The sequence below is a fragment of the Panthera pardus genome, unplaced genomic scaffold (genome assembly GCF_024362965.1).
Source record: "Panthera pardus isolate Hobbes unplaced genomic scaffold, ASM2436296v1 HiC_scaffold_27, whole genome shotgun sequence".
In the NCBI taxonomy this organism is placed as follows: domain Eukaryota; kingdom Metazoa; phylum Chordata; class Mammalia; order Carnivora; family Felidae; genus Panthera; species Panthera pardus.
The window spans coordinates 31244627-31270628 of record NW_026526843.1 but is presented as its reverse complement, the minus strand read 5'-3'; the positions used below and the strand labels follow the sequence as shown (position 1 = coordinate 31270628).

Sequence of the window (26002 nt, the reverse complement as noted above, 5' to 3'; positions counted from 1 at the left end):
CTTCCCCTGACAGCTACTTTGAAGGCCTTTTGGAGCTGAAGTTTGTAGGACTGCTAATTTTAAAACAATGATAACATTTACACACGAAACACTTCTCTCACTTGTTCCCTTGACAACCACACACCTAAGATCAGATATGGAAAAAAGTTCTCTGTCAGTGCTTGTAGGGAAAAATCAACGTTTGTGAGGACATCATTTTTAATTGACTTTGAAAGACTGCAAGGGTCCGCCAACAGCAGTAGAGGCCACGGAAAGTAGCATCATCACCACAAAAAAAGGCCAGTCGATGAAAGGTCACCTTTGCTCAATACAAAGTTTCTAGTTCCTTTCACATCACTGTCCCTCCTGAATTAAAACGTCATATAGCTAAGTGTCTAAGACTCAGCTATACGTGTTTCACCAACAACTTAATATATATTAATAAATATTAATAATTATATTGATTCATAAATATTAATGATTATATTGATTCATAAATATAATAACAAATTATATATATATTAGGCAGGAGCAAAGGAGAGACTGTCTGCCAGCAATGGTATTTTGTAAATCACACAGGTGACACCCAAGAATATTTCCATTGTAAAAAAAATTAAACAGGGCCGGGATTGTACAGGGCAGAAAGCATTAAGACAACATTCACCAGCCACCCTGATGCTTCCAGACCTTTGGCTGTGCATTTATGTTCATATATAGGGACACATATTATCTATTTTTTCTACCAATAGATGGGATTATGTGATACATGTTGTCCTGTAACTTTCTAATTGATGATGATGATCTAGCTAACATACCACACAACTCACTCATTTATAGTGTAGAATTCCGCCGTTTGGGGTACATTCAAGATAACACGTGCAACCGTATCCACAAATTTAGGATATTTTCGGCATCTCAAAAAGAAACCCTGGGCCCCGTAGCACCCTCATAATCCTCACATTCTCTCCAACCCAAAGCAACCACTAGTCTACTTCCTGTCTCTATGGATTTCCCTGTTCTGGCCACTTTGTATGAATGGAAGAATATTTCTTTTTTTTTCAATTTTTTTTAATGTTTATTTATTTTTGAGAGAGACAGAGACAGAATGCGAGTGGGTTGGGGCAGAGAGAATAGGAGACACAGAATCCGAAGCAGGCTCCAGGCTCTGAGCTGTCAGCACAGAGCCCGACGCGGGGCTTGAACTCACGAGCTGTGAGATCATGGCCTGAGCCGAAGTCGGACGCTTAACCGACTGAGCCACCCAGGCGCCCCCCATAGCCGAAGAATATTTCATCGTGTGCAGATGCCGCCTCTGTCCTGCCCCTTTTTTCATTTAACATATTCTTTCCATTCTTTTTTTTTTGGTAATGATTTTAATGTTTATTTTTGAGAGAGAGACAGAGAGAGAGAGAGAGCACAAGTGGGGGAGGGACAGAGAGAGAGGGAGACACAGAATCCGAAGCAGGCTCCAGGCTCTGAGCTGTCAGCACAGAGCCCGATGGGGGGCTAGAACTCACAAACCACAAGATCATGACCTGAGCTGAAGTGGGATGTTCAACCGACTGAGCCACCGAGGTGCTCCTATATTCTTTCCACTTACACACAGATTTACTTCACCCTCTTTGGTGACTGCAAAGTATTACATAGTTCTTATGCAACATAATTTCTGTAAGCATTTCCCTGTTGATGGATATATAAGATACTCCACATGTTTCCCCATTAAAACAATAGCTTATCACGCACCATATGATACGTAGGGAGAAAGGGAGAGGCCATCTTTCTTGGTGGAAGAAGGACCCTGTCTCTAGAATAGTCGTTCTAAAGGTATGTTCCTTGGCTCTGCAGCACCACCTGGGAAAGTGTTAAAAATACATGTATCTGAGTTTCTGATTTCAAAACGCTGGGGTAGGGCCCAGTGCTCACTGTTTCCACAAGCTTTCCTCCTGGTGATTCTGACATGCTTGAGGACCACTGCCCTAAATCTGCATCACTGCACTAAAGCGCCTTCCATTACCTGGGTTAAAGGCCATTTGAAAAATTAGCAGGAGTTGGGGCACCTGTGTGGCTCAGTCGGTTAAACGTCCGACTTCGGCGCAGGTCGTGACCTCCTAGTTTGTAAGTTTGAGCCCCACGTCGGGCTCTGTGCGGACAGCTCGGAGCCTGGAGCCTGCTTCACATTCTGTGTCTCTCTCTCTCTACCCCTCCCCCACTCGCGCTCTGTCTCTCTCTCTCTCTCTCTCTCTCTCAAAAATAAATAAACAGTAAAAAAAACTTTTTTTCTAATTAGCAGGAGCACGCACATTGGCTTTAACACATGACTAGGGGCATGGATACGGTGGGTGTATGCTGGAGGGGTGAGTGAGTTTCTTTTAATTTTCCTTTAGAGTGATTAACGTAACACAAAAAAAGCTCTTCCTCTCAGACGTTTCCTATCTGCTTGACGCCTCCTTCTCTCTTCCCAGAGCCTTGAGTAACCAACAATGAAAGCCCGGATGTGGCATCAAGATGCCAGGAGATACAAGGCTTCCCCTTCCTGACCCTCACGTCTCTGCTGATGAGAGAGCCACGGGACGATAAACCGTAAAACGCCGCTCCTGCTCCAAACCAAAATATTGGAACATACGATGTCACCGAATCGCAGAGGGGAACTAGAGTGGAATTTCGAGATCTCCTGGTCAAGACGCGTTTTGGAGAGGAGACAGACGAAGCCCCGAAAAACGACGTGACACAACGAAGCCACACAGCAAGCCGAAAACTCGTCTCATACTCTACCGTCCACCAAACACTATACGCTAGATACAATGGTCCTTCGCCAGGAATATGCATGAAATTCACCTGGGGAGGGGCCCCTGGGTGGCTCGGTCGGTTAAGCGTCCGACTTCGGCTCAGGTCATGATCTCACGGTCCGTGAGTTCGAGCCCCGCGTTGGGCTCTGTGCTGACAGCTCAGGGCCTGGAGCCTGCTTGGGATTCTGTGTCTCCCTCTCTCTCTGCCCCTCCCCTGTTCATGCTCTGTCTCTGTTTGTTTCAAAAATAAATAAACATTAAAAAAAAAAGAAATTCACCTGGGGAGATGTCTTCGGAAAATACAGGTAGAAAGACTGCTTTTTTTTCCCATCTCCCTAGAGGGAACACTGATATAATTTGATTATATCTAGAAGACACTGATGGACATCCAGTATTATATTGTTATTCTAATTCAGCAATGCCCTCAGAGGTCAAGGAGTGTCCACAATGGTCAAAAGTCCTGGGACCGCTTATCCTTATGCTAATTAGCTCTACATTGCAGTTTCTTTCTTTCTTTTTTAATTTTCTTTTAATGTTTACTTATTTTGGGGAGAGACAGAGCATGAGCGGGGGAGGGGCAGAGACAGAGAGGGAGACACAGAATCCGAAGCAGGCTCCAGGCTCAGAGCTGTCAACACACAGCCCCATGCGGGGCTCGAACTAGGGAACGGTGAGATCATGACCTGAGCCAAAGTCAGACACTTAAGCGACTAAGCCACCCAGGCGCCCCCCCCCCCTTTTTTTTTTAACATTTATTCGTTTTTGAGATACAGAGAGAGAGTGCGAGCAGGGAGAGGCAGAGAGAGAGAGAGACAAACACAGAATCCAAAGCAGGCTCCAGGTTCTGAGCTGTCCGCACAGAGCCCGAATCGGGGCTCGAACTCGGGAACGGTGGGATCGTGACCTGAGCCGAAGTCGGATGCTTGACCCACGGAGCCGCCAGGCGCCCCAACCACATCGCAGTCTGTGATATCTGTTTTTTTTTTTTTTCTCTTGGCTTTCTATTGTATTTCCGTCCTGTCCTTTGGCACTTGTTACCACTTACATCTATCAGTGTGTTTACGTCCAGCTGTCCTTATCTATACTCCCACACCTACTACTACTGTCAATGAGCTGAGACACCAATAAATATGATCTTCAGAACTATGATAACAAGGTGACAGTTAAAACAGGTCATGAGTGAGGAACCAGAAAATTTGGCGCAGGGCACTGTGATATTTATATTGGCTGAAACAAACTGGAAAGTCAATGTTCCCAGACCTAACATTCTTTGGGAAAGTGGCCGATAGCACGACCTTCTTCATACAAACAAAACAAATAACGAACTCTGGGGCTTTTTTGTTTTGAACATCAGGAAGGTATGCAGTTTTCCACCCAAGGCTTCTTCTCTGAGGTCTGTTTGCTCTGTGTGCGATCACGAAACTTAATTGTTTAAGAGCAGTTTTAGGTTCGCGGCAAAAGAGAACGGAAAGTACAGAGAGTTCCCACAGGCACTCTGCCCACGCACATGCACGCCCCTCGGCCCCCACCATCACGTCACACGTCACAAGCATCCTGTGTGGTTTCTGGGGCCACTTGAACATCACCGAAGAGACCGCTCGGATTACCTGTAACACCACGGAACTGTGGGTGTTGCTGGTAAAGATGCGTGTGGTTCCTGACTTGGAACACTGCAGATGCGACGAGAGACCCATGTCGCTGCTTCCGAGGGACAATTTCATGTGCTGGTCTTCGTCCTCCACCAGAGATCTGAAGATTTTTATAAATCGGAAAGAGAGGCCAATTAAAAGGTGATAAAGAACGCACGATAAAGACCTCATTTAGGGAGACAATCAGTCACGAGGGCCAATTGCTTGACTCCGGAATAGACTGCATTTTGTTTCGTCGCATTTGAGGCTGCTATGAAAATGACAGGTATTTGGAAAACGTTTTCGAGGGCGGAAAAGATAAACTGGAAGTGAGAAATCAACCTAAAGGCTGGTTCAAGACTATACTCACGGAGGGTTTTTGTGTTTTTAGTGCCGGAATAATTGCTTTTGGTATTGTGCTGTTGTGGTAGCAGCAACATCAAATTGTGTTATTCACAGTTAAAATTACTTTGGAATACCTAATTTTGGGAAGAGAAAAATAACAGCTATCATTTATTGAATAGTCACTATGCGTCATGTACTTGTCAAGAAATTTACACACGTGACTTCGTATAATCCTTAAAACAATCCAAAGTTGGGGCGCCTGGGGGGCTCAGTCGGTTAAGCGTCCGACTTCGGCTCAGGTCGTGGTCTTGCGGTCCGTGAGTTCGAGCCCCGCGTCGGGCCCTGTGCTGACAGCTCGGAGCCTGGAGCCTGTTTCGGATTCTGTGTCTCCCTCTCTCTGACCCTCCCCCGTTCATGCTCTGTCTCTCTGTGTCTCAAAAATCAATAAACGTTAAAAAAATTAAAAAAAAAAAACAATCCAAAGCAAGAGGTACTATTATTATTTCCTTTGTATTAGCGGTAGGGAAAAATGGGCTACAGAAAAGTTTAAATAAATTACCTAAGGTCACAAAATTATGAAAGTAGTTGGGTCAGGATTTGAATCTACGTCTAGTATGATTCTAAACTCTGCAGACTTTGTCAATAAAAGTCAAGGATTAACTGATGTATTAATACACTGCTTCCTCTTCTATCATTAGTTGTGATTCTTTTTTTTAAATTTTTTTAATGTTTATTTTTGAGAGAGAGAGAGAGAGAGAGAGAGAGACAGAGCGTGAGCGGGGGAGGGGCAGGGAAAAAGGAAGACACAGAATCCGAAGCAGGCTCCAGGCTCTGAGCTGTCAGCACAGAGCCCGATGCGGGGCTCAAACTCAAGAACAGCGAGATCATGACCCGAGCCCAAGTTGGCGCTTAACCGACTGAGCCACTCGGGAGCCCCCCCATGAGTTATAATTCCAATCAACCCCCAACTGCACAAAAATTTTATATGTGAATTAATTTCTTTTTCTAGCAGTATCTCTCATTCATCATTTGGGGATTATTTAGTGAAACAGCTACAGCCTAGTGGCATTTCCATCTTTTCCAAGAAATAAAAAGTGGGAATAATAAATGCAAGCTATGCCCATGTGCGTATTACGTTAATAATTTTTCAGGATCCATAAAAAGCACTGGGGGACCTGGCATTCAACAGGTCAGTTAGTTGTTGTTGTTTTTTTTAAATGTTTATTTATTTCTGAGGCAGAGCATGAGTGGGGGAGGAGCAGAGAAAGAGGGAGACAGGCTTCGAAGCAGGCTCCAGGCTCTAAGCTGTCAGCACAGAGCCCGACGCGGGGCTCAAACTCACAAACTGTGAGATCACGACCTGAGCCCAAGTGGGACGCTCAACCGACTGAGCCCCCCAGGCGCCCCAGGTCAGTTAGTCTTCATAGAGAATACGCAAACTACTTAATAGGGAGCCCCAGGTAACACTAAAAATTGATTACCACAGTACCACCTTTCATTATCGTAGACTAAGCAGGCTTGCTTTTCCTTAGGTACACGATGCTAATTTTTCCGTTGAGCGACTGACTCTTGATTTCAGCTCAGGTCATGATCCCAGGGTCGTCGAGTAGGGCTCTGTACTGAGCATGAAGCCTGCTGAAGATTCTCTCTCCCTTCCTCTGCCCCTCACGTTTGCTATTTACCTCGAACTTCCTACGTGTGGAATTGTTATTGTTTTTTTCTTTGTTAAGGTTTTCTTTTTAAGTACGCTCTGTACCCAGCATGGGGATCGAATCCCGAGGTCAAGAGTCGTGTGCTCCACCAGCTGAACCAGCCGGGCCTCCCAAATCATTTGTTTTTCTAACTCTGCCCTACCCGGTATCCTGAAGATTTCACGTGTTCACTACCATGCCTATAATCTCAGTTGATCGGTCTGAACGAGAAAATAGTTTGAAGACTATACCATATTAATAAAGATCCTGCTTTTTGAATGCTCACGTCAACCAAATGGTTTTAAATCCTATAACAATTAGCAAAAGTTCTGGCCTCAAGGGTGACATCAATTCCTCTTAATGATATTAGAGCCATGGTATAACCAAAAATGAATAATATATGACCATGTTTTATTCAACTCTCATGGATATTTAATAAAGAGAATCATTTAAATAAGATTTTTACAAGCATAAAAGAAAATGAATATAGCTGTCTACTAATTTCAGAAATAGCCTTAAAAAGAATTAAATTATATACATGACATACAGCATGCACACACTCCCACACCCTTTTAAACAGCTTTTGCAGGCAGACGTTTAAAATGATAGAATCAATTGGAAAAGTGGGAAATAGACTGGTATCCCCTGACCGGAAAATTTCCATTCAGACAGAATTATTTTAATGAAACATCCAAGCAGCATGTTTTATTATTTTCCGTAATCCCTGCACAGAACGTGGCACTTGAACACAGAATCTCATTTTTGTGGACATTTCTTTCTCATGCAGTGCCGTAAATGACCGTCGATTATCATTTTTATAAGAACCACAGATGTAAAAGGGACAGGAAGAAAGCTGAAGCCGCATTGTGCCCATGACATATCCCGGAAATCGCTTTTTTTAAGAAACTACAGATAACAACTCGTTTACTTGTCATTTGTCTCTAGCTCTTAAAGTTGAATAGCAGGACGTGAAAATGCAGGCTTTCCTCGGCAAGATAATATGCTTGGCTTTCTAATTAATTCCTTCAAAAGCTGAAGAAGGCTTCACTAAAATCGTCTTCTTTATGACTTTTCATCAACATACTTTGACTTTTTACCATTCAGAACACTCCCTATTATTTCTGCATCACTAACAATACCTGCCATGTCCACCTTCTCAGCAGATTCGATATCCTCCTCTGTCTTCTTTTCATTAAGTTTACCGACTGGATGTGACGAGCATTGGTTTTCAACATGGCAAGGAGGGAAAACCTCTCAGCAAAGCCCAGGCCACAATTATATAAACCTATCCTTACAGGAATGATTATCTGAGTAATTCCAGGAACAAAGAGCATTTTAAAAATCTTATTGTTGGGGAGTGTGGGTGGCTCAGTGGGTTAAGCGTCCGACTTCAGCTCAGGGCATGATCTCGCAGTTCCCGAGTTCGAGCCCCACGTCGGGCTCTGTGCTGACGGCTCAGAGCCTGGAGATTGTGTGTCTTCGGATTCTGTGTCTCCCTCTCTCTCTACCCTCCCCCACTCGCACTCTGTCTCTCTCTCTCTCAGAAATAAATATTAAAAAAAATTTTTTAAATAAAAATCTTATTATTTAAGTCATATGGTTAAAAGCAATGTAAAGACCAGCGGTTCTCAGAAGGGGCTGGAAGGCCAAGGGGATTTTGTTTCTCTGCCCCCATGTTTGGCAATGTTAGGAGCCATTTTTCATCGTCGCAAGGGTGTGTGTGTGTGCTACCTTCATCTAGTGGGATGCGGCTAAACATCCCAGCAATGCACGGGAAAGTTCTCGACGGCAAAGATGTACTGAGGCAAAAATGTCAAGAGTGCCAAGACTGAGAAACCTGATATAGAGAGATTAACCTACTCAGGAAAATTTTTCTAAAGCAATTTCATGTTCTAAATTACTTCCCAGTCTGAGGGTTGCCTACACGAGGTTAATGCTGGCAGTAAGAAACGCGGTGGTATTATTAATTACCACTAATTCTTCCAAGGCTACCGAACAATAAAATACCTCTGCTTTCTTCCAGCCCCACAATTTGAACAATCAAGTGTTTACAGTAGATAAGTAGATAATGCTTTGGAGTTTTATAAGACAATTGTGCAGGAAAGCTTTTGTTCTATATAAATTCGTGTGAGAATAATAATTTTCTAATTCTGCTTAAGACAACTGCTATTTGGATTCACTTGTACATGCTAACTCAGAATCAAGCAAATCCCAGGGGCGCCCGGGTGGCTCAGTCGGTTGAGCTCCGACTCTTGGTTTCGGCTCAGGTCATGATCTCACGGTTTGTGAGTTTGAGCCCCGCATCGGGTTCATCGCTGCTGGTTGCGGAGCCTGCTTGGAAATCTCTCTCTCTCTCTCTCTCTCTCTCTCTCTCTCAAAATAAGTAAACAAACTTAAAGAAAAGAACCAAGCAAATCCTTCCTAAATAGTCCCATTTCGTCAACGCTATAAAATTCTTCACCAGAGAGAGTATGTTCAGCAATTTTCTGTTCAAAACTCAAATCTGTTTCTCGTGTCTGTGTATTTGCTATCAAGCCACTCCAGCCCACCCCACTGCCACCGGACAGATCTGGTTTTCTTGACAATGACCAACCACGGAGCACAAAAGCAATCTTTCACAGAGTGTGCACGAACCACTCAACCGTGCTTGTTCTACGAGAACGACGACTTTTTCAATGATTCTCCCGAAAGCATTGCAAAGGGGGTCGACTTGAACATACACAAACTATGCTCTTTCTTTGCACTGCCACTTGAAGACAAAAGAAACAGGAAGCCCAAGCAACTGTCGTGCTAACAAGGTGATGCTAACATCATAATCTTGCCTAAAAGACAATGACCGTACTTTAAAAATCACCCCCGAGGGAAACGTGTGTCCATGTTACGAGCACACAACTCATAGGGATCTCAGTGTGAATGGTTAATAGATGGAAAATGGTCAACCTCATTAGTATTCCAGAATATGCAAATTAAAGCAAAGATTCCGTCTTTCAACCTGTAAACTTAAATGAGAAAGTGCTAATTTTTTAAGAACCGTCAAATGGACGCTTTTTGCTTTTTTTATGGTGAACACCAGATGGTGCATTACATGGCTGACCCGGTAGGGAGAACGTTCTGCGTCCATCTGGTTGAAACATGTTTTCTGCAGCGCATAGTTCTGTGGAGGTTATTAGGTTGGTAGACGTTCTATAAAGAACCCGTGCCCTCAGGATTCACTACAGCAACTGGGTTTGTTGATATGCACCGTGAGTAAGGGAAGAGTATTACTGCGTTATTTGGCTCCAAAAGTGTCAAAAGGTCTTCTGACACTCCACGCCGAAAACAAGAAAACAAAAGACAAAAACCCACCAGAAATTCCCCCCCCCCCCGCCCAGTCCACTGGAGTGAGTACTCATATGTTTTCAAAATGAGGTATCAACTTGATAAATGATGGAACGCACATCTCAGTGTCTTGCTTTCCATCACTGCAAGCACCAGATCATGTTATGCAGAAAGCCAGGTGAGGTCAAATATCACTGACACGGAAGAGGCGACGTCGCGGTGCTCTTTGAAATCACTAGCACGAAAATACGTGAAACATCTGACGTTTTTGTGTGTGGAGATATCGTACGTGCCAACCCAAGCCCTGGCACGTTCACTTCCTGCACACGTCAAATGAAGACCAGCTCGTTAAAAGGGTGTACGCGAAAGATGCTGGATGTGCGGGAGAAAAAGTGCTGCCCAAGACTCTCCGAATCGTCGTCAAACTGTCCTCTGTACTTTGCTATGTTGTTTTTATTTCTTTTTTTTTAAGTTTATTTATTTATTTTGAGAGAGACAGAGACAACGCACGTGGGGGAGGGGAAGAGAGAGAGAGAAAGAGAGAGAGAGAGAATCCCGAGCAGGCTCCACACGGAGCCCGGTGCGGGGCTCGAACTCACGAAACCGTGAGATCATGACCCGAGCCGAAGTCGAGAGTCGGACACTTAACTTACGAAGCCACCCAGCCGCCCCTCCCATGCTGTTTTTAATTTCCGATGGGGAAAAAAATTTCTCAGAGAAAGTGACGAAGGTAGAAGTATCTGAATGACACCTTGAACTTTCCTCTCTTCAGTTCCCAATTAGCCTCACAGCACTTCTTTTTGGTGGCCACGATTATATTACAAAGTGGCTGAAGCCAACAGTGTGTTTTATTTCCTTTTTCAAAAGATTTAATGTTTGTAAGTACTCTCTATACCCAGTGTGGGGCTCGAACTCACAACCCCAAGGCCAAGAGTTGCATGCTCTGCCGACTGAGTCAGCCGGGCAGCGCCCAACAATGTACTTGAATAACATGACTCCACTGTAACAAAAGAATAGGGGGCTCTAAGTTAGCGTTAAAAGGATTACACGAGGGGCGCCTGGGTGGCTCAGTCGGTTGAGCGCCGACTTCGGCTCAGGTCACGATCTCGCGGTTCGTGAGTTCGAGCCCCGCATCGGGCCCCTGTGCTGACAGCTCGGAGCCCGGAGCCTGTTTCAATTCTGTGTCTCCCTCTCTCTGACCCTCCCCCTTTCATGCTCTGTCTCTCCCTGTCTCAAAAATAAATAAACATTAAAAAAAAAAAAAAAGGATTACACGAAGACTGTAATTTCTCAGAGTCACGGTGCTACCATAACTGAAAGTCAGCACCCGTGGGTGAGTATGCAAGAACCAACAATAACAAAACAAAACACAAATAATACTTCAAAGAAGTACTCCCCCCTCCATTTGTGTCTTCTGCTCTGAAACAGAGAAGGGTCTGCCGGCCTCGGCATTTGCTACATGAAACATTTCTCGCGATACAGTTGCACGGCAGGTGGGGGAGGAATGTAGCCACCTGTTCTCACACTCATTTGAAATTGAGTGCTAAATCTGTCAAGGTATTTCCTTCCACCCTTGAGAAATAAATTAAAAACTTAAGATGGGCAAAGTTGTTCCCCATTGATTTTTCTATAGATTCAAAGTACGCGCACCACATTGAACGCTAAAGATATTTATAACCATCCTACCTCACAAAAGTTACAGTCTTAACCATCCTTCATCACCCCTCCCGGGCAAAAGCTGAATGATACACACCACACACACACACACACACACTCAGCTTCCATTTAAAAAGAATGGGAAATTGTTTTTAAAAAATCAGAAAGAAAATTCCAATGTATGAAGTAAGGCAATACGTATACAATACGCCTGGTATTTTCAATTTAAAGAAGGAAAAACAAAACTTGAAAGCTTCAAATATTTTAAAGATATGTCCCAACTAAAACGTCATTTATAGCGTCATTACACAAAGAAATCGTACATATCACAGCAACTTTTCTTAATAAGGCATAAATTAATAGCCGTTTAAGAAACTATGGAGAACGTATCTCTTACTGAGGTGCTTGCCTGAAAGAAATCATGCAAGATAAAGCTTTGGTTAGTTATTTCTAATTTTTAGTGACATAAATGCAAGCACCTTATTGTCAACTCGCAACGGATTCGCTAACGGAACTCTTTCGCAGGTACGATATAAAATAGAGGCTAATCTTCCCAAGGCTTTCTTTCCTGCTGCAGCAATACCAGAATCCACAGAAGAGAAAGAGGGTTCAAGGTGACAGGGTCAGACGGCAAAATGATTTTCTAAAGTAACGAGGCTTCCCTATCTATATGCCTGTGTCTGTCACGTTTAAAATAAAATCACATTAATAAATAGCCGATGTCGCTTTTAACATAGAAATAAGATTGTTTCTCCCGCACCTGCTGTGTACTCGGCATTGCACCAGCCACATTCTCGGAACAATCCCATTTTAAAGACAGGAAACTGAAGCTCAAGAGGGTTTAAGGTTTCACCATGAGTCTGGCAAATTATGATTTGAACTTGAGTCTGATTCCAGAGCCCACGACGGTCCCATTACACCGAGCCCCCCCAAAATAAGTGAACACCAGAGAGTAGAGGCCCTGAAGCAACTGGCGTTTCGATGCTTCGTTTCTAAACACAAGGAAGATCTCAGAAAGACACATTCTGTCAACGGAAAGTAAGTTTTTGGTTGGATTAATTCAGTCGACAATCACCCACTTTGACCACCTCCGCTAAAACAATACCATTGCTAGAAATCTCTCATGCCCTTCTCCCAACACACATAGGGTAAGGAGGTAGCATCTCTTAGTACGCAGCTGAGATCAAGTTTAGGGAGAACTTTACGATACTGATATCAACATTTAAAGGCACAGATTCTGAATTCCAGAGCCGCCCATCACTGTCACGGAAATAGCACTACAGCACAGATGAGGGAATTGGGCTAAACAAATGGAAAAACAAATGATACCCCATTAGAGAACTACGACAGGATGAAAGTTAGTTACCCGAACCGTAAAGCATGGGCACCAAATATCTCAATCCTGGCCCCGACAAACTTCAAAACTAATGTTCGCTCCCTCTACCTACCGTATTGCCATACTTTTAAGCCTTTCTTCCTCTTTTAAAATTCACACACCAATTTAGCTACATCGAGCGTCAGGTATCTAGACCAGAAAATTCGTCCGTTTTGAAGCTTGAGCCAAGCTATTTCTCATTCTTTACTACTATTTCTCATTCTTTCTCTATTATTTCTCATTCTTTACGTTTCTTATTAATACTGTGATAAAAGACAGATACATAGATACACACACACACATACACGCATACCTGAAGTAGAGATAAAAGAATGGATTCCCAAATGCTGATTCCATACCTACGATATATAAAGTAACCAGGTCAATGCTTCCTTGCCCTAAGAAGCCATAAGAAGGTAAGAGACGGTGGTATAGGGAGATGGGAATGTGTAGGTGTGAGTTAGGGAAAATAGCATGCGTTCCCATCATTGTCAATAACCCCCTTCCCAGGACACAGAGAAAATAGCAGTTATAATCCTCTGGCCACACATAAGCCTTCTGGAAGGGTGAGCCACCCTACAGCCAGCACCAGCCCCGCCATGGAGAAGTCTAGCTGTACCTGAGGCGGGGAGCAAGCCTTGTTCTTCTTCAATCCTCAAATGAAGAAACTGGCATGGGAGCTCCGATACCCCGGCCAACTTTCTTTAAAGGGCTTCTTGCTTTGGCTCCCAGAAGATTGGCTAACCAAGGTGTCGTTCTTACTTCTATTATCTGGACCTCACCAACTTTGAAATTTGACTGTTGAGCTATGGTGCATTTCAACAGGAGAGCGTGTGATTAAAGAATTGGGCTTACGCCTGCCTAAAATTTCAGTTTATTAAATATTCAAACATCCAAGTTATCCAATTTTTGAGTTTATTATAAAGGCTGATTCCACAAACTCAAAACCAATTAGAAATCACTGAGACAAGTCTCTTTGGGAAGAGGAGAATCATTAATCAAGCGGTAAAAATCCTATCCTTGTCTGAATTTCCTAGTTATATTGAACTTCGTAAAGTCAATAATTCATGACCGGATCTTAAGGGAATGTTTATTTCTCTTTTAAAATGAAACATGACAAAAAAACCAAAGAGTAATAAGACTTTTAAACTTACAAAGTAATAGCCAATTGCATTCCATGTTTTTAAAAAAATTTTTTTTAAATGTTTATTTATTTTTGAGACAGAGACAGAGCATGAGCATGGGAGGGGCGGAGAGAGCACGAGGCACAGAATCTGAAGCAGCTCCAGGCTCTGAGCTGTCAGCACAGAGCCCGACGCTGGGCTTGAACTCACGGACCATGAGATCATGACCTGAGCCGAAGTCGGAAGGCTAGCCGACGTGAGCCACCCAGGCACCCCGCATTCCATGTTTTAAGAAGTATTAGTGGCGGCTGAGTCCCACTGCCTTTATGTCTTCAAAGCGTGTAATAAATGTAACAAATCTCAACCTTGATTTTGCAATGACCTACAGGCATCTCTAGTTATGTCAATGAATGTGGTAAAAAATTCACTACTGAATCGATCACGTTTCAATATAACATGTTTAATGTGATGTAACCAAATTGGGGCGCCTGGGTGGCTCAGTCGGTTAAGCGTCCGACTTCAGCTCAGATCATGATCTCACAGTTCGTGAGTTCCAGCCCCACGTCCAGCTCTGTGCCGACAGCACGGAGCCTGGAGCCCACTATGAGTTCTGTGTTTCTCCCTCTCTCTCTGCCCCTCCCCTGCCCCTGCTCACACTGTCTCACTCTCTCTCCCTCTGAAAAATAAACATCAAAAAAAATTTTTTTAATATGATGTGACCAAATCAATGTTTTACTATGGCAGCCAGTATGTTTCAGAGAGGGGAAGGTAACACAAAAAAATACATGCGCATCACAGGACAGATTCTCAACCCGACAAATCTGGGAATCACACTTAGCTACTTCTCTCAAGCTCATCTCAGATAAGGAGCCAATGGAAGCAAAGGGTCAAATTTACATAACATTTCAGCTTAAAATGCTTTCCATTTTGTACGCATCTGCGTCACCATTAAGGTGGGTTTTGTCCATAAAATTGTGTTAGAAGAAGACTTTAAGTTATCCCTCTTATACCACACTTACGTAACCATCGCGTGCCTTCATTTCTCAAGTCGTCAGGAGATGCAAAAAAATCTTTACAGCCCCTTTATTTACAGCCCACCCACCTATCGACACATTCAAGTGTCATATTCTAAGTAAAAATGCAGGGTTTTTTTTTTTTTTAAAAAGTTTATTTGTTTTGAGAGACAGAGATAGAGAGAGAGAGAGAGAAAGAGAGAGACAGCGTTGAGTGGGGGGAGGGGCGGAGCGAGAGGAGGCAGAGAATCCTAAGCAGGCTCTATGCTGCCAGCAGAGCCCGACGTGGGGTTTGAACTCACAGAACCATCAGTTCATAACCTGAGCCGAAACAAAGAGTTGGACGTTTAACCGACAGAGCCACCCAGGCGCCCCCTCCCCCACCCCCACCAAGAACTGCGGTTTTTAACGTCAGAAATGGCTTTTGATTTGTCTCCTCAAATACCATCAAGATGCACCATCTTACTACACTCCTAGAAAACTTTTAACAAGACGACGATGATGTTTGGTTCCACATCACGACACTATTCCAAGATCTAGCTACAGGCAGCTATGCTGATGTGAGTAACGAAAAATGCTCCCCAAAAATACTTGTGTGAGTCTTCGTCCACAGCACGGTAGCACGGAGGAAGGACTCCTTTAGGGAAAGGGTTTACGTACCATGACTGTATTTCTTGACCTAAAATATTAAATATTCTCTTTTTTTCCTGTTTTTGACTATTTTTGAGAGAGAGAGAGAGAGCGAGCGTGAGTGGGGGAGGGGCAGCGAGGAGGAGACGCAGAATGTGAAGCCGGCTCCAGGCTCCGAGCTGTCAGCACAGAGTCCGGTGCGGGGCTTGAACCGTGAGATCATGACCTGAGCCGAAGTCGGACGCTTAACCGACTGAGCCACCCAGGTGCACCTAAAAGTATTAAATATTCTTCATAAAACTGGTAATGATTTCCCACCAGGCAGACAGTTTTTTGGTTTTTGTTTTTGGGTTTCTTTTTTTTTTTTTTTTTTTTTTGGAGGGAGTAGACACAAAATAAAATTCATTAGGCATTTTGCCAGTTTGGGGACAAGGTGTTTCTTTTTAGGAAAATTACGGCTTCTGGCTTAAACAGAGTATGTGTTCTCGCATGGAGTTGCAAAAGGGTAGACGCACATCATACCATTGAAACAGTATGACACAGTGGGTGTCAAACATTCACATTTGCCAGCCACTTCAGTGGGAACTTTAATTAATTTATTTTTAAAATATTTATTTTGAGAGAGAGCAAGAGCGTGAGCAGGGGAGGGGCAGAGAGAGAGAGAGAGAGAGAGAGAGAGAGAGAGAGAGAATCCCAAGCAGGCTCCACGCTGTCAGAGCAGAGCCTGACTCGGGGCTCAATCCCACTAACTGTGAGATCATGACCTGGGCCAATATTAAGGGTTGGACACCCGATCGACTGAGCCACCCAGGTGCCCTTAAGTGGGAATTTTAAATAGAAGATCATTGGAGCATCTTCGGACCGTGTGTACGTGTTTTGTAGAAGCTAGCTATGAACTGTGAAGGAATAATGAGGTACTACCTTGATGTGTTCGAGGCAGGAAAGAGGGATGTTAAGCAAGAACCGACAAGCTTTCCTCTCCTTTCCTTCCTACGCTCTTTTAAAGCAGTGTTTCACATCCCACCTTCTAATTTCCGACTCTCAGATGCAGGCGACAAGGAGACGGGGGAGAGTCACCAGGGAGGTGAGGATGGCACAGAGTCAAGGTGTTAAAAATCTGCCCAGGTGGTTGGAAAATGCTATTCTAAATGCTACGTCCCTCACTCACCCCATCTACACCAGGTACTTCTTGAAGAATACGTCATTTTAAATCTCCCAAACCTAATCTTTTCACAGATCCCACTTTAAGGAAAAAACCGGGTTCTTTAAAGGTCCTCTCAATGGAAACAACTTTGACTCCACACCTCTGAAAGATCTGATTTTATTACAGGTGTTATGTTTTAAGCAACCTCAACCCCCTACGTGGGGCTCGAGCTCACAACCCCGAGATCAAGGGTCGCACAGTCCACCGACTGAGCCGGCCAGGCACCCCATACTCTACAGTTCCTGATGATCATTTCCGGAAGCCTGGTCAGACAGAAGAAAGTTCAGCAATCTAAGTGTCATGCATTCAAGAGAGCCACAGATGGGGTATTTTGGATTCTAGAAGGCAATCGTTATCATCAAAATATTTCAGTCATCTTTGACTCCCGCGGCTTCCCAATCTCCCGCGTCTAGTCAACAAACTACCACTTGTCTCCACGGTCACTGCCCGTACACCACACTTCCGGTATCTGTTACTTCTTACTTGGATTTGGTGATTCATGTAAATTACGTATTTGTTACAGCACAGCTACTTCACATACGGTGACTGTATTTAGAACTCTGAAAGTCACTTCCTTGCTCAAAAGTCTTCAATGACTCCTCACCGCTTCCTGAACAAAAACCAAATCCCACGCTCGGGTTCCAAGCTTCTTGGATCAGCCCTCCTTAACCTATTGCACATTCCAGAAAATAATTCAAAATAACTATGTATCCGACACATAGAAAATACATGAAAAACCCAAATCTATTCACAAACTATCAACCGTTTTGTTTTAGAGCGTGTTGTCTGCCGACACAGTAACGGCTATGCCCTTTTGCTATTGTTAACCAAGTAATGTGTAGAAACCATGTAGTTTAAACTCTTTGGTTTATTTTTTAAAATGCTCATTCCGGTATAGTTACCATACAGGGTTATATTAGTTTCACCTGTACATTACAGCAATTCAGTGTTCATCAAGATAAGTGTAGTCTGAATCCCTTTCATCTCTCCCCACCCCCACCTCCCCTCTGGTAACCATCTGTTTGTTCTTTACAGTGAAGAGTCTGTTTCTTGGTTTCTCTCTCTTTTTTCCCCTTCATTTGATTTGTTTCTTAAATTCCACATGAGTGAAATCATATGGCATTTGTCTTTCTCGGATTTATACTGTTTAGCATTCTACTCTCTAGACCCATTGATGTTGCTGTAACTGGCAAGATTTCATTCTTTTTTTATGGTTGAGTAATATTCCTGTGTGTGTGTGTGTGTGTGTGTGTGTGTGTGTATACCACATCTTGTTTATCCATTCATCTACTGATGGACACTCGGGCTGCTTCCATAATTTGGCTATTGTAAATAATGCTGCAATAAACATAGGGGTGCACATATCCCTTTGATTTGGTGTTTTCATTTTTTGGGGTAGATACCCACTGAAGCGATTACTGGATCATAAGGTGGTTCTATTGCTCATTTTTAGAAGAACCTCCATACTTTTCTCCACAGTGGCTGCACTAGTTTGCATTCCTAGCAATAGTGCACGAGGATTCCTTTTTCTCCACATCCTCACCAACACTTGTTGTTTCTTGCGTTTCTAAGTTTAGCCATTCTGACTGGTGTGAGGTGATATCTCACTGTGGTTTTGATTTGCATTTGCCTGATGATGAGTGATGTTGAGCATCTTTTCATGTGTTTGTTGGCCATCCGGATGTCTTCTTTGGAGAAATGTCTGTTCGTGTCTTCTGCTCATTTTTTAATTGGACTGTGTTTTTTCATTGTTGACTTGTGTAAGTTGTTTATATATTTTGAATTCTAACCCTTTATCAGATATGTCATTTGCAAATATCTTATCCCATTCACTTCGTTGTCTTTTAGTTTTGTTGTTTCCTTCACACTGCAGAAGCTTTTTATTTTGATGTAATCCCAACAGTTTATTTTTGCTTGCGTTTCCCTTGTCTCAGGAGACATACCTAGAATATTTTTAATAGAAGGAAAATTTTACTTAATTTAAATCTAATATTTGCTAAACCTCTGCAATTAAGTTGAAGTCCTTTCAAGTATCAAAGAAGATCATAAGCAAACGTGGATGATTTTTAGTACTAATTTTAAATTCACGTCTCCTAAACCCTAGTCAGACTTCATTTTCTCTTACTCTGTCATTCCTTTTTTCCAATCACACACACAAAACACATTATCATTTCAGTGCAAACATACTAGCTTCAGAACATAAACTTCTCTAAAATAGTTTTTCCCATTATGGTAAAGGATACTTGCAAATAAGTCAAATAACTCCTAACTTTCGGAGTAGTTGCCGTCTTGGAACAGATCATAATCTTATTTTCTTTATCAAATTACTCTTTGATGAACCATGACTAAAGTATTCTGGTCATTGGTAAATTGCTTCTACTAAAATAACTTTCAGTCTGTGTCAGCATCATGGTATTTATCAGCAAGCAAGAAACAGAATCAGAATCCAAACTAATTTGGATTAGTTTTTTTCATAGGAAAGATAGGCATAACTTACTCTCTAACGAGACTGTCATGTATTAGATTAGTGCATATATCAGATGAAGAAATTCACACTCTTAAGTGAAATGATCTGCACAAGGTGACCAACCTAAAAACTACTTTCCATAAATTCATTTATCTACTCAACATTTACTGAACACCTTCTATATGCCAGACACTGCACTAGGAGATAAGTAAACAGAGAGCAGGCCAGATACTTGCTTGCAAAGAAATCATAGTAAAAGAAAGAATTACTTTCCAAATGGCTAAAAGATATAAAAATAATAAATTGTCACCATTATCTATAAAGAGATACCATGCCGCATAATTCAAACAAACCACAGTAACAAAACTAATTGCAAACTTCGCTCCCTAGTACAGAAGTGTATCAGTTCATATACAGCACGTGAGGACCAGATAAACAAGATAAATAACATAAACTTTCCTTACGATTATTTTTTTTCAATTAAACTTTTTTAAATGTTTTATTTCTTTTTGAGAGCGCGTGCACGTGGGCAAGTGGGGGAGGGACAGAGAGAGAGGAAGACAGAATCTGAAGCAGGCTCTCAGCTCTGAGCTGTCAGCACAGGGCCTGATGCAAGGCTCGAATCCACAGACCGCGAGATCACAACCTGATCCGAAGTCAGACGCTTAATCGACTGAGCCACTCAGGTGCCCCTCTATTATTTTATTTTAAAAGACTGTCCCAGGTCATCAAATCACTTGGAAAAAAAAAAAGGCAGTCTCTTATTGCATCTGTCTATATAGTGCAGCAATATATCTATGAAAAATACTCTGATGATCCAGGTCTCTGGTCTACTTAAGATCAAAATGTTGGTTCCAATTCCACGAACTTTTGTTTAGTTGTGAATCATTCAGAAATGATTATATGCACAAAACCTTTGAAAGAAAATGCTCATAATGAATGATAATTGCTTCAGTTTGGTGATGCTAATGGATTGGATAACCTATTCACAGCCTAGAACATCCATACGCTTTTCAAAATTCTGGTTCAATTATTCTGTGGGTCCATCCGAAGTAAAGCTAGATCAAACTAAATGAGTTAATAAGGAATTAAGTGAGCTAACTGCAGACAAAAGCTCCAGTGTAACCCCATCTATAAAGACAAATGTAGTTGAGGCTTCTATAGTAAACCAGTCTTTTAAAAAAATTTTTATTTATTTTTATTTATTTTTGAGAGAAAGAGAGAGACAAAGCACAAGCAGGGGAGGGGCAGAGACAGAGGGAGACACAGACTCTGAAGCAGGCTCTAGGCCCCGAGCTGTCAGCACAGAGCCCGACATGGGGCTCGAACCCACAAGCCATGAGATCAGGACCTGAGCCAAAGTCGGACGCTTAACCGACTGAGCTACCCAGGCTCCCCCGTAGTAAACTAGTCTTAAACATTAATTTGTAATATAGTTGATGGAATGGGATAAAATAATAAAAGGGAAATATAAATTAAGAATGGGTTGAACCATCAGGGCACCTGGGTGGTTCAGGTTTGTGGGTTCAAGCCCCACATCAAGCTTTCTGTTGTCAGCACAGAGCCTGCTTCAGATCCTCTGTCCCCCTCTCTCTCTGCCCCTCCACCACTTGTGTTTTCTCTCTCTCTCTCTCAAAAACAAATAAGCATTAAGAAAAAAGAATGGGTTGAAATCATCAAATACAAACATGCATTAAGGAAAAGTGATCCAACATAAATATCGCATTCTCTTTCAAGGTATAAAGGTATGACAAAAAATAATTTGTAAGGTTCCTTCCAGCTTTTGGATTCAAAGAACTGCCCCTGAATATAATAATTATATTCTTTTATTTATTTTTTTAATTTTTTTTTAATGTTTATTTATTTTTGAGACAGAAAGAGACAGAGCATGAATGGGGGAGGGGCAGAGAGGGAGACACAGAATCGGAAGCAGGCTCCAGGCTCTGAGCCATCAGCCCAGAGCCCGACGCGGGCCTTGAACTCACGGACTAAGCTGAGATCGTGACCTGAGCTGAAGTCGGACACTCAACCGACTGAGCCACCCAGGCGCCCCCATATTCTTTTTTTTTTTTTAAAAAGTAAGCTCTATGCCCAAAGTAGCACTTGAACTCACCACCCAGAGATTAAGAGTTGTGTGCTCTACAAACTGAGCCAGCCAGGCACCCTTATAAGTATGCTCTTTTCAAGACAGCATGGTCTTATCCCACTGATCGGTGGGATCATTCTCATGATGTTTCCTGCTCGAAATGTTAGTACTGTAAAATACAGGATCCAACCCTCTTAATTTTTTAAAAATTTTTTATTTTAGAGAAAGGCGGGGGGTGGGGGGGGAGAGGGACAAAGGGAGAGAGAGAGAGAGAGAGAGAGAGAGAGAGAGAGAGAGAGAATCTTAAGCAGGCTCTATGCTCAGCATGGAGCCTGACATGGGGCTCGATCCCATGACTGTGGGATCATGACCTGAGCTGAAATCAAGAGTCGGACGCTCAACAGACTGAGCCACCCAGGTGTGGCTTTCCAACCCTTTGAAATCAAAAACTCAATCAAGCCCCTGTACCTTCCATAATAGAAGGCAGACAATGTCCAGAGAGTTAAATATCCGGTTCTGAGCTCGGAACATTCCCACACTCACCTCCCAAGTTTAGAAATGTCACTTCTCAGGCCATACCAACTTGCTGGAGAACCCAGTTTATGCTCAATAGCTGAGTGGCATAGACCACCCTCATTTGTTATTTTATTGTTCCTATCTTACTCCACAGATGTTAACTAAGTAACATCCAAATTTCCGTGTTTTCCTCTGCACAAGCACTGAGGGCATCAGCATGGCAACAGCCACATAATCATGTGCCAGCTAACTTTGTAATATCTTTTGAAGGTTTTTTTTTTTTTGAAGGTTCTCTACAACTTATACTGTCTATATGTCTTTCCGGAGATATGTGAAGACCTTGTAGTTGTTAAATATTACTCTCTTATAGCCCTCATGCTTTATCTAATTCTGGACAGTTCTCCAAATAAAATGAAAATAGTTGGAGAAAGTGGAAAGGATTGCAGAGGCTTTTTAAACATTTTCCTCAGGGGAGCCTGTGTGGCTCAGTTGGTTAAGCGTTGAATTTCGGCTCAGGTCATGATCTCACGGTTCGTGGGTTCAAGCCCCACATCGGGCGGGCTCCGTGCTGACAGCTCAGAGCCTGGAGCCTGCTTCGGATTCTGTGTCTCCCTCTCTCTCTGGCCCTCCCCTGATCGCACTCTGTCTCTCTCTCTCTCTCTCTCTCTCAAAAAGAAATAAGCATTAAAAAAAAACCCTTTAAAAATAAATACATACATAAATAAATAAATAAATAAATAAATAAATAAATAAAAGGAGACTTGGACCATGCAAATGATCTCAAAAATAGTCTGCATTTTAAGAAGTCAAATCAACAATAAACTTTTTAAATGATTGCCATCTTAGTTTTAACTCACACTTGCATTTTATGTGTTTGTGTATACTTGTAAAATTGATGCATACAATATATTTGTGCTTATTTTATAGGACTTGGAGCATAATAATGAGGCTTTCAACACAACCCCAGATTATAGTGCTGTCCCTGGAGAATTCTACTTGTAAATAAGATTTCCAGGAAATCACCGTTGCAGAGTTTGAGACCTGCCTAGTTATGTTTGAATTATTATAATTTTCACGAGCAAAAGCACTGGCGCAGAGATTAATAAATTTGGCTTAGTAATAAAAATGTAAAATTTGTAGAACCCCTCCTGTATTATCCAGGCGGGCCCAATCTAATCACACGAGCCCTCAGAAGTGGAAGAGGAAGGCAGAAGAGCAGGTCAGAAAACAGTTCATGAGAAGGGGCGCCCGGGTGGCTCAGTGCCTTAAGTGTCCGACTTTGGCTCAGGTCACGATCTCCCGGTTTGCGAGTTTGAGCCCCGCATGGGGCTCTGCGCTGACAGAGCGGAGCCTGATTGGGATTCTCTCTCTCTCTCTCTCTCTCTCTCTCTCTCTCTCTGCCCCTCCCCCACTTGCACTCGGTCTCTCTCTCCCAAAATAAATAAATAAACGTAAAAAAAAAAAAAAAAAAGGAAAAGATTCATGTGAAAAGGACTCTTTTCATTGTCGGTGTTGAAGACGTTGGAAGGGAGCACAAGGCAAGAAATGCAGGCCGCCTCTAGCAGCTCACCTCAACTCTCAGCTTCTAGCCAGCAAGCAGACGGGAACCTCGTTGGTCCTACCACTGAGGAGAACGGAGTTCTGCCAGTGACCCCAATGAGCAGTCAATGGATTCTCCCCGAGAGCCTCAGATGCGGCGATCACAGCCCTGCGGATGCCTTCACGTTAGCCCAGGGAGACCCATATGAGACTTCTGCGCTCAAAAATAAAAAAACTATAATAAATTTGTATGTCTTATGCCATTCGTTTGCAGGAATTCATTCTGGCAGCAAGAAAACGAATACAGAGGGTTTTTTGAGTGCTTGCACACAATTAAGCAATGGGACTATCCTGTCCACAAGACAGGACCAAACATACTGACTCAGGAGAATCCTGGGAAAGTACTACAAAGAGCACGACAGAGCGCTGTCCATGGTGGGAGAGGGTGGGTAGCCAACAAAGGTAGAATAGCGCTTCTAGAGAAACAGGGAACCGTGAAATTAATCCTGATATTATCAGAGAAGAAAGAGAACCGCCCCGATATTTTCCTACAACATCACCACTTGACCGCACGGCCCAGTAAAGCTGACTTCTCCTTACACCACCGCTCCCTTCAAAAAAGCTTCCCTCATTTATCATACTTCTTTGTTCTTCTAATCCTAGGGAGGTATCATCTAATTAAGAGCTGGCATGAAACTAGCAAATGTCTATAAAGACAAAAAAGGCATTAGCGAAGTTAAGAGCTTTGAAATCAAGCAGACCTGAGTTTGAATTCTCACTGTACGTCTTCCTTGAAGTGTAAACAGTGAGCAAGGTAATTAACCTCTCGGAACCACTGTGCCCTTTGGTGTAAAACGGAGATTTACCCTGAGAGCGCGTTTGGGAGGCAGTCTGCAAAGTGCTTGACAGCTTTTCAACGTTGCAAACAAATGCATTTCATATGAAATTTATAATACTGGTTCGACAGGCTAGATTCAAGTTTTAAGTTCCTGGAGCTCTGAAAGGTGTTTTTATTTATATTTTTCTTAGGGAAGGCTAAGTTAATTGCTTTTCTCTACTGAATCATCTCCCTATCTCCACACAGCTGGAGATGCTCTTATCTTACCATACCATAAATGTGGCAACATGGGGCAAAAACAACATATGCCCTCGTCATAGGATGTCACACCAGAGAAAATATTTCACTATCATTGAAAACAGAGTATAGGGGCGCCTGGGTGGCTCAGTCGGTTAAACGGCCGACTTCAGCTCAGGTCAGGATCTCGCGGTCCGTGAGTTCAAGCCCCGCATCGGGCTCTGTGCTGACAGCTCGGAGCCTGGAGCCTGTTTCAGATTCTGTGTCTCCCTCTCTCTGACCCTCCCCCGTTCATGCTCTGTCTCTCTCTGTCTCAAAAATAAATAAATGTTGAAAAAACAAAAAACAAAAAACAAAAAAAAAACAAACAAAAAAGAAAACACAGTATAATTTTATTTTTCACGAAGATTACATCCTACGGACCAGGATCAAATTCTTGCTGCTTGAAAGGTAAAATATGTACCCTTGTGTGCTATATAAAGCACCTACGATCTGTCCAACTTATAGGATGGCATTCCGTTCCTCTTGTTTAAAAACGTGACCATCGGGGAGCCTGCATGGTTCAGTTGGTTGAGCGTCTGACTTCGGCTCAGGTCACGATCTCGCATTCATGGATTCAAGCCCCGCATCGGGCTCTGTGCTGACAGCTCAGAGCCTGCTTTGGATTCTGTGTCTCCCTCTCTCTCTGCCCCTCCCCTGCTTGTGCTCTGTTTCTCTCTGTCTCTCAAAAAATAAAATAAAACATTAAATTTTTTTTTTTTTAAAAAAAGGTTACTGTCAAGTTTAAATATAAATTGGATCATTTTCCATCCTATGTAATATTCACTTTAAAATCTGGTATTGGGGTGCCTGGGTGGCTCAGTCGGTTTAGCATCCAACTTCAGCTCAGGTCACGATCTCATGGTTCGTGAAGCCTGCTTCAGATCTTCTGTCTCCCTCTCTCTCTGCCCCTTCCCACTTGTGTGTGCTCCCTCTCTATTTCTCTCTTTCTCTCTCAAAAGTAAATAAACTTCAAAAAAATTTAAAAAATAAAATAAAATCTGTTATGTATTTTCAAGGCACCTGGCTGGCTCAGACAGTGGAGCATGGGATTCTTGATCTCGGGCAGGATGTAAACATTACTTAAAAATAAGATCTTTAGGGGCAGCTGAGTGGCTCAGTCAGTTAAGTGTCTGACTCCAACTCAGGTCATGATCTCATAGTTCGTGAGTTCGAGCCCCATGTCGGGCCCTGTGCCGAGAGCTCAGAGCCTGGAGCCTGCTTCAGATTCTGTGTCTCCCTCGCTCTCTGCCCCTCCCTTGCTCATGCTCTGTCTCTCTCTCCTTCAAAAGTAAATAAACTTTAAAAAATTTTATAAATAAATTCTTAAAAAAATCTTAAAAGTAAAATCAAATCTGGTATATCTATTTTCAATTCCTATCTTCACATTTGGCCCAGACACCTTTCTCATCTATAGTGTTTTCATTCCCATTAAATCCATTATCAATACTGAAAATACAGTAAATAAAAATTAACCTGAGGGGCGCCTGAGTGGCTTAGTCGGTTAAGCGTCCGACTTCGGCTCAGGTCA

At 42.7% G+C, this 26002-nt stretch overlaps 1 protein-coding gene across 12 annotated transcripts in view; it reads right to left on the bottom strand.

Annotated features, from left to right (window-relative positions):
* The window catches only part of KLHL13 (kelch like family member 13), a 201670-nt gene that overhangs the window by 37610 nt on the left and 138058 nt on the right, over positions 1–26002 (bottom strand). For 10 of the 12 annotated variants that reach the window (XM_053892129.1, XM_019421909.2, XM_019421913.2 and 7 more), the window contains one exon: positions 4373–4514. The exons of 1 other annotated variant lie outside the window; for it this stretch is intronic. In XM_053892129.1, the coding sequence (XP_053748104.1) occupies positions 4373–4514 (142 nt within the window). Of the gene's footprint in view, positions 1–4372; positions 4515–4763; positions 4873–26002 lie in introns of all 12 variants that reach the window. One more of the 12 variants, XM_019421911.2, reaches the window with a different exon arrangement.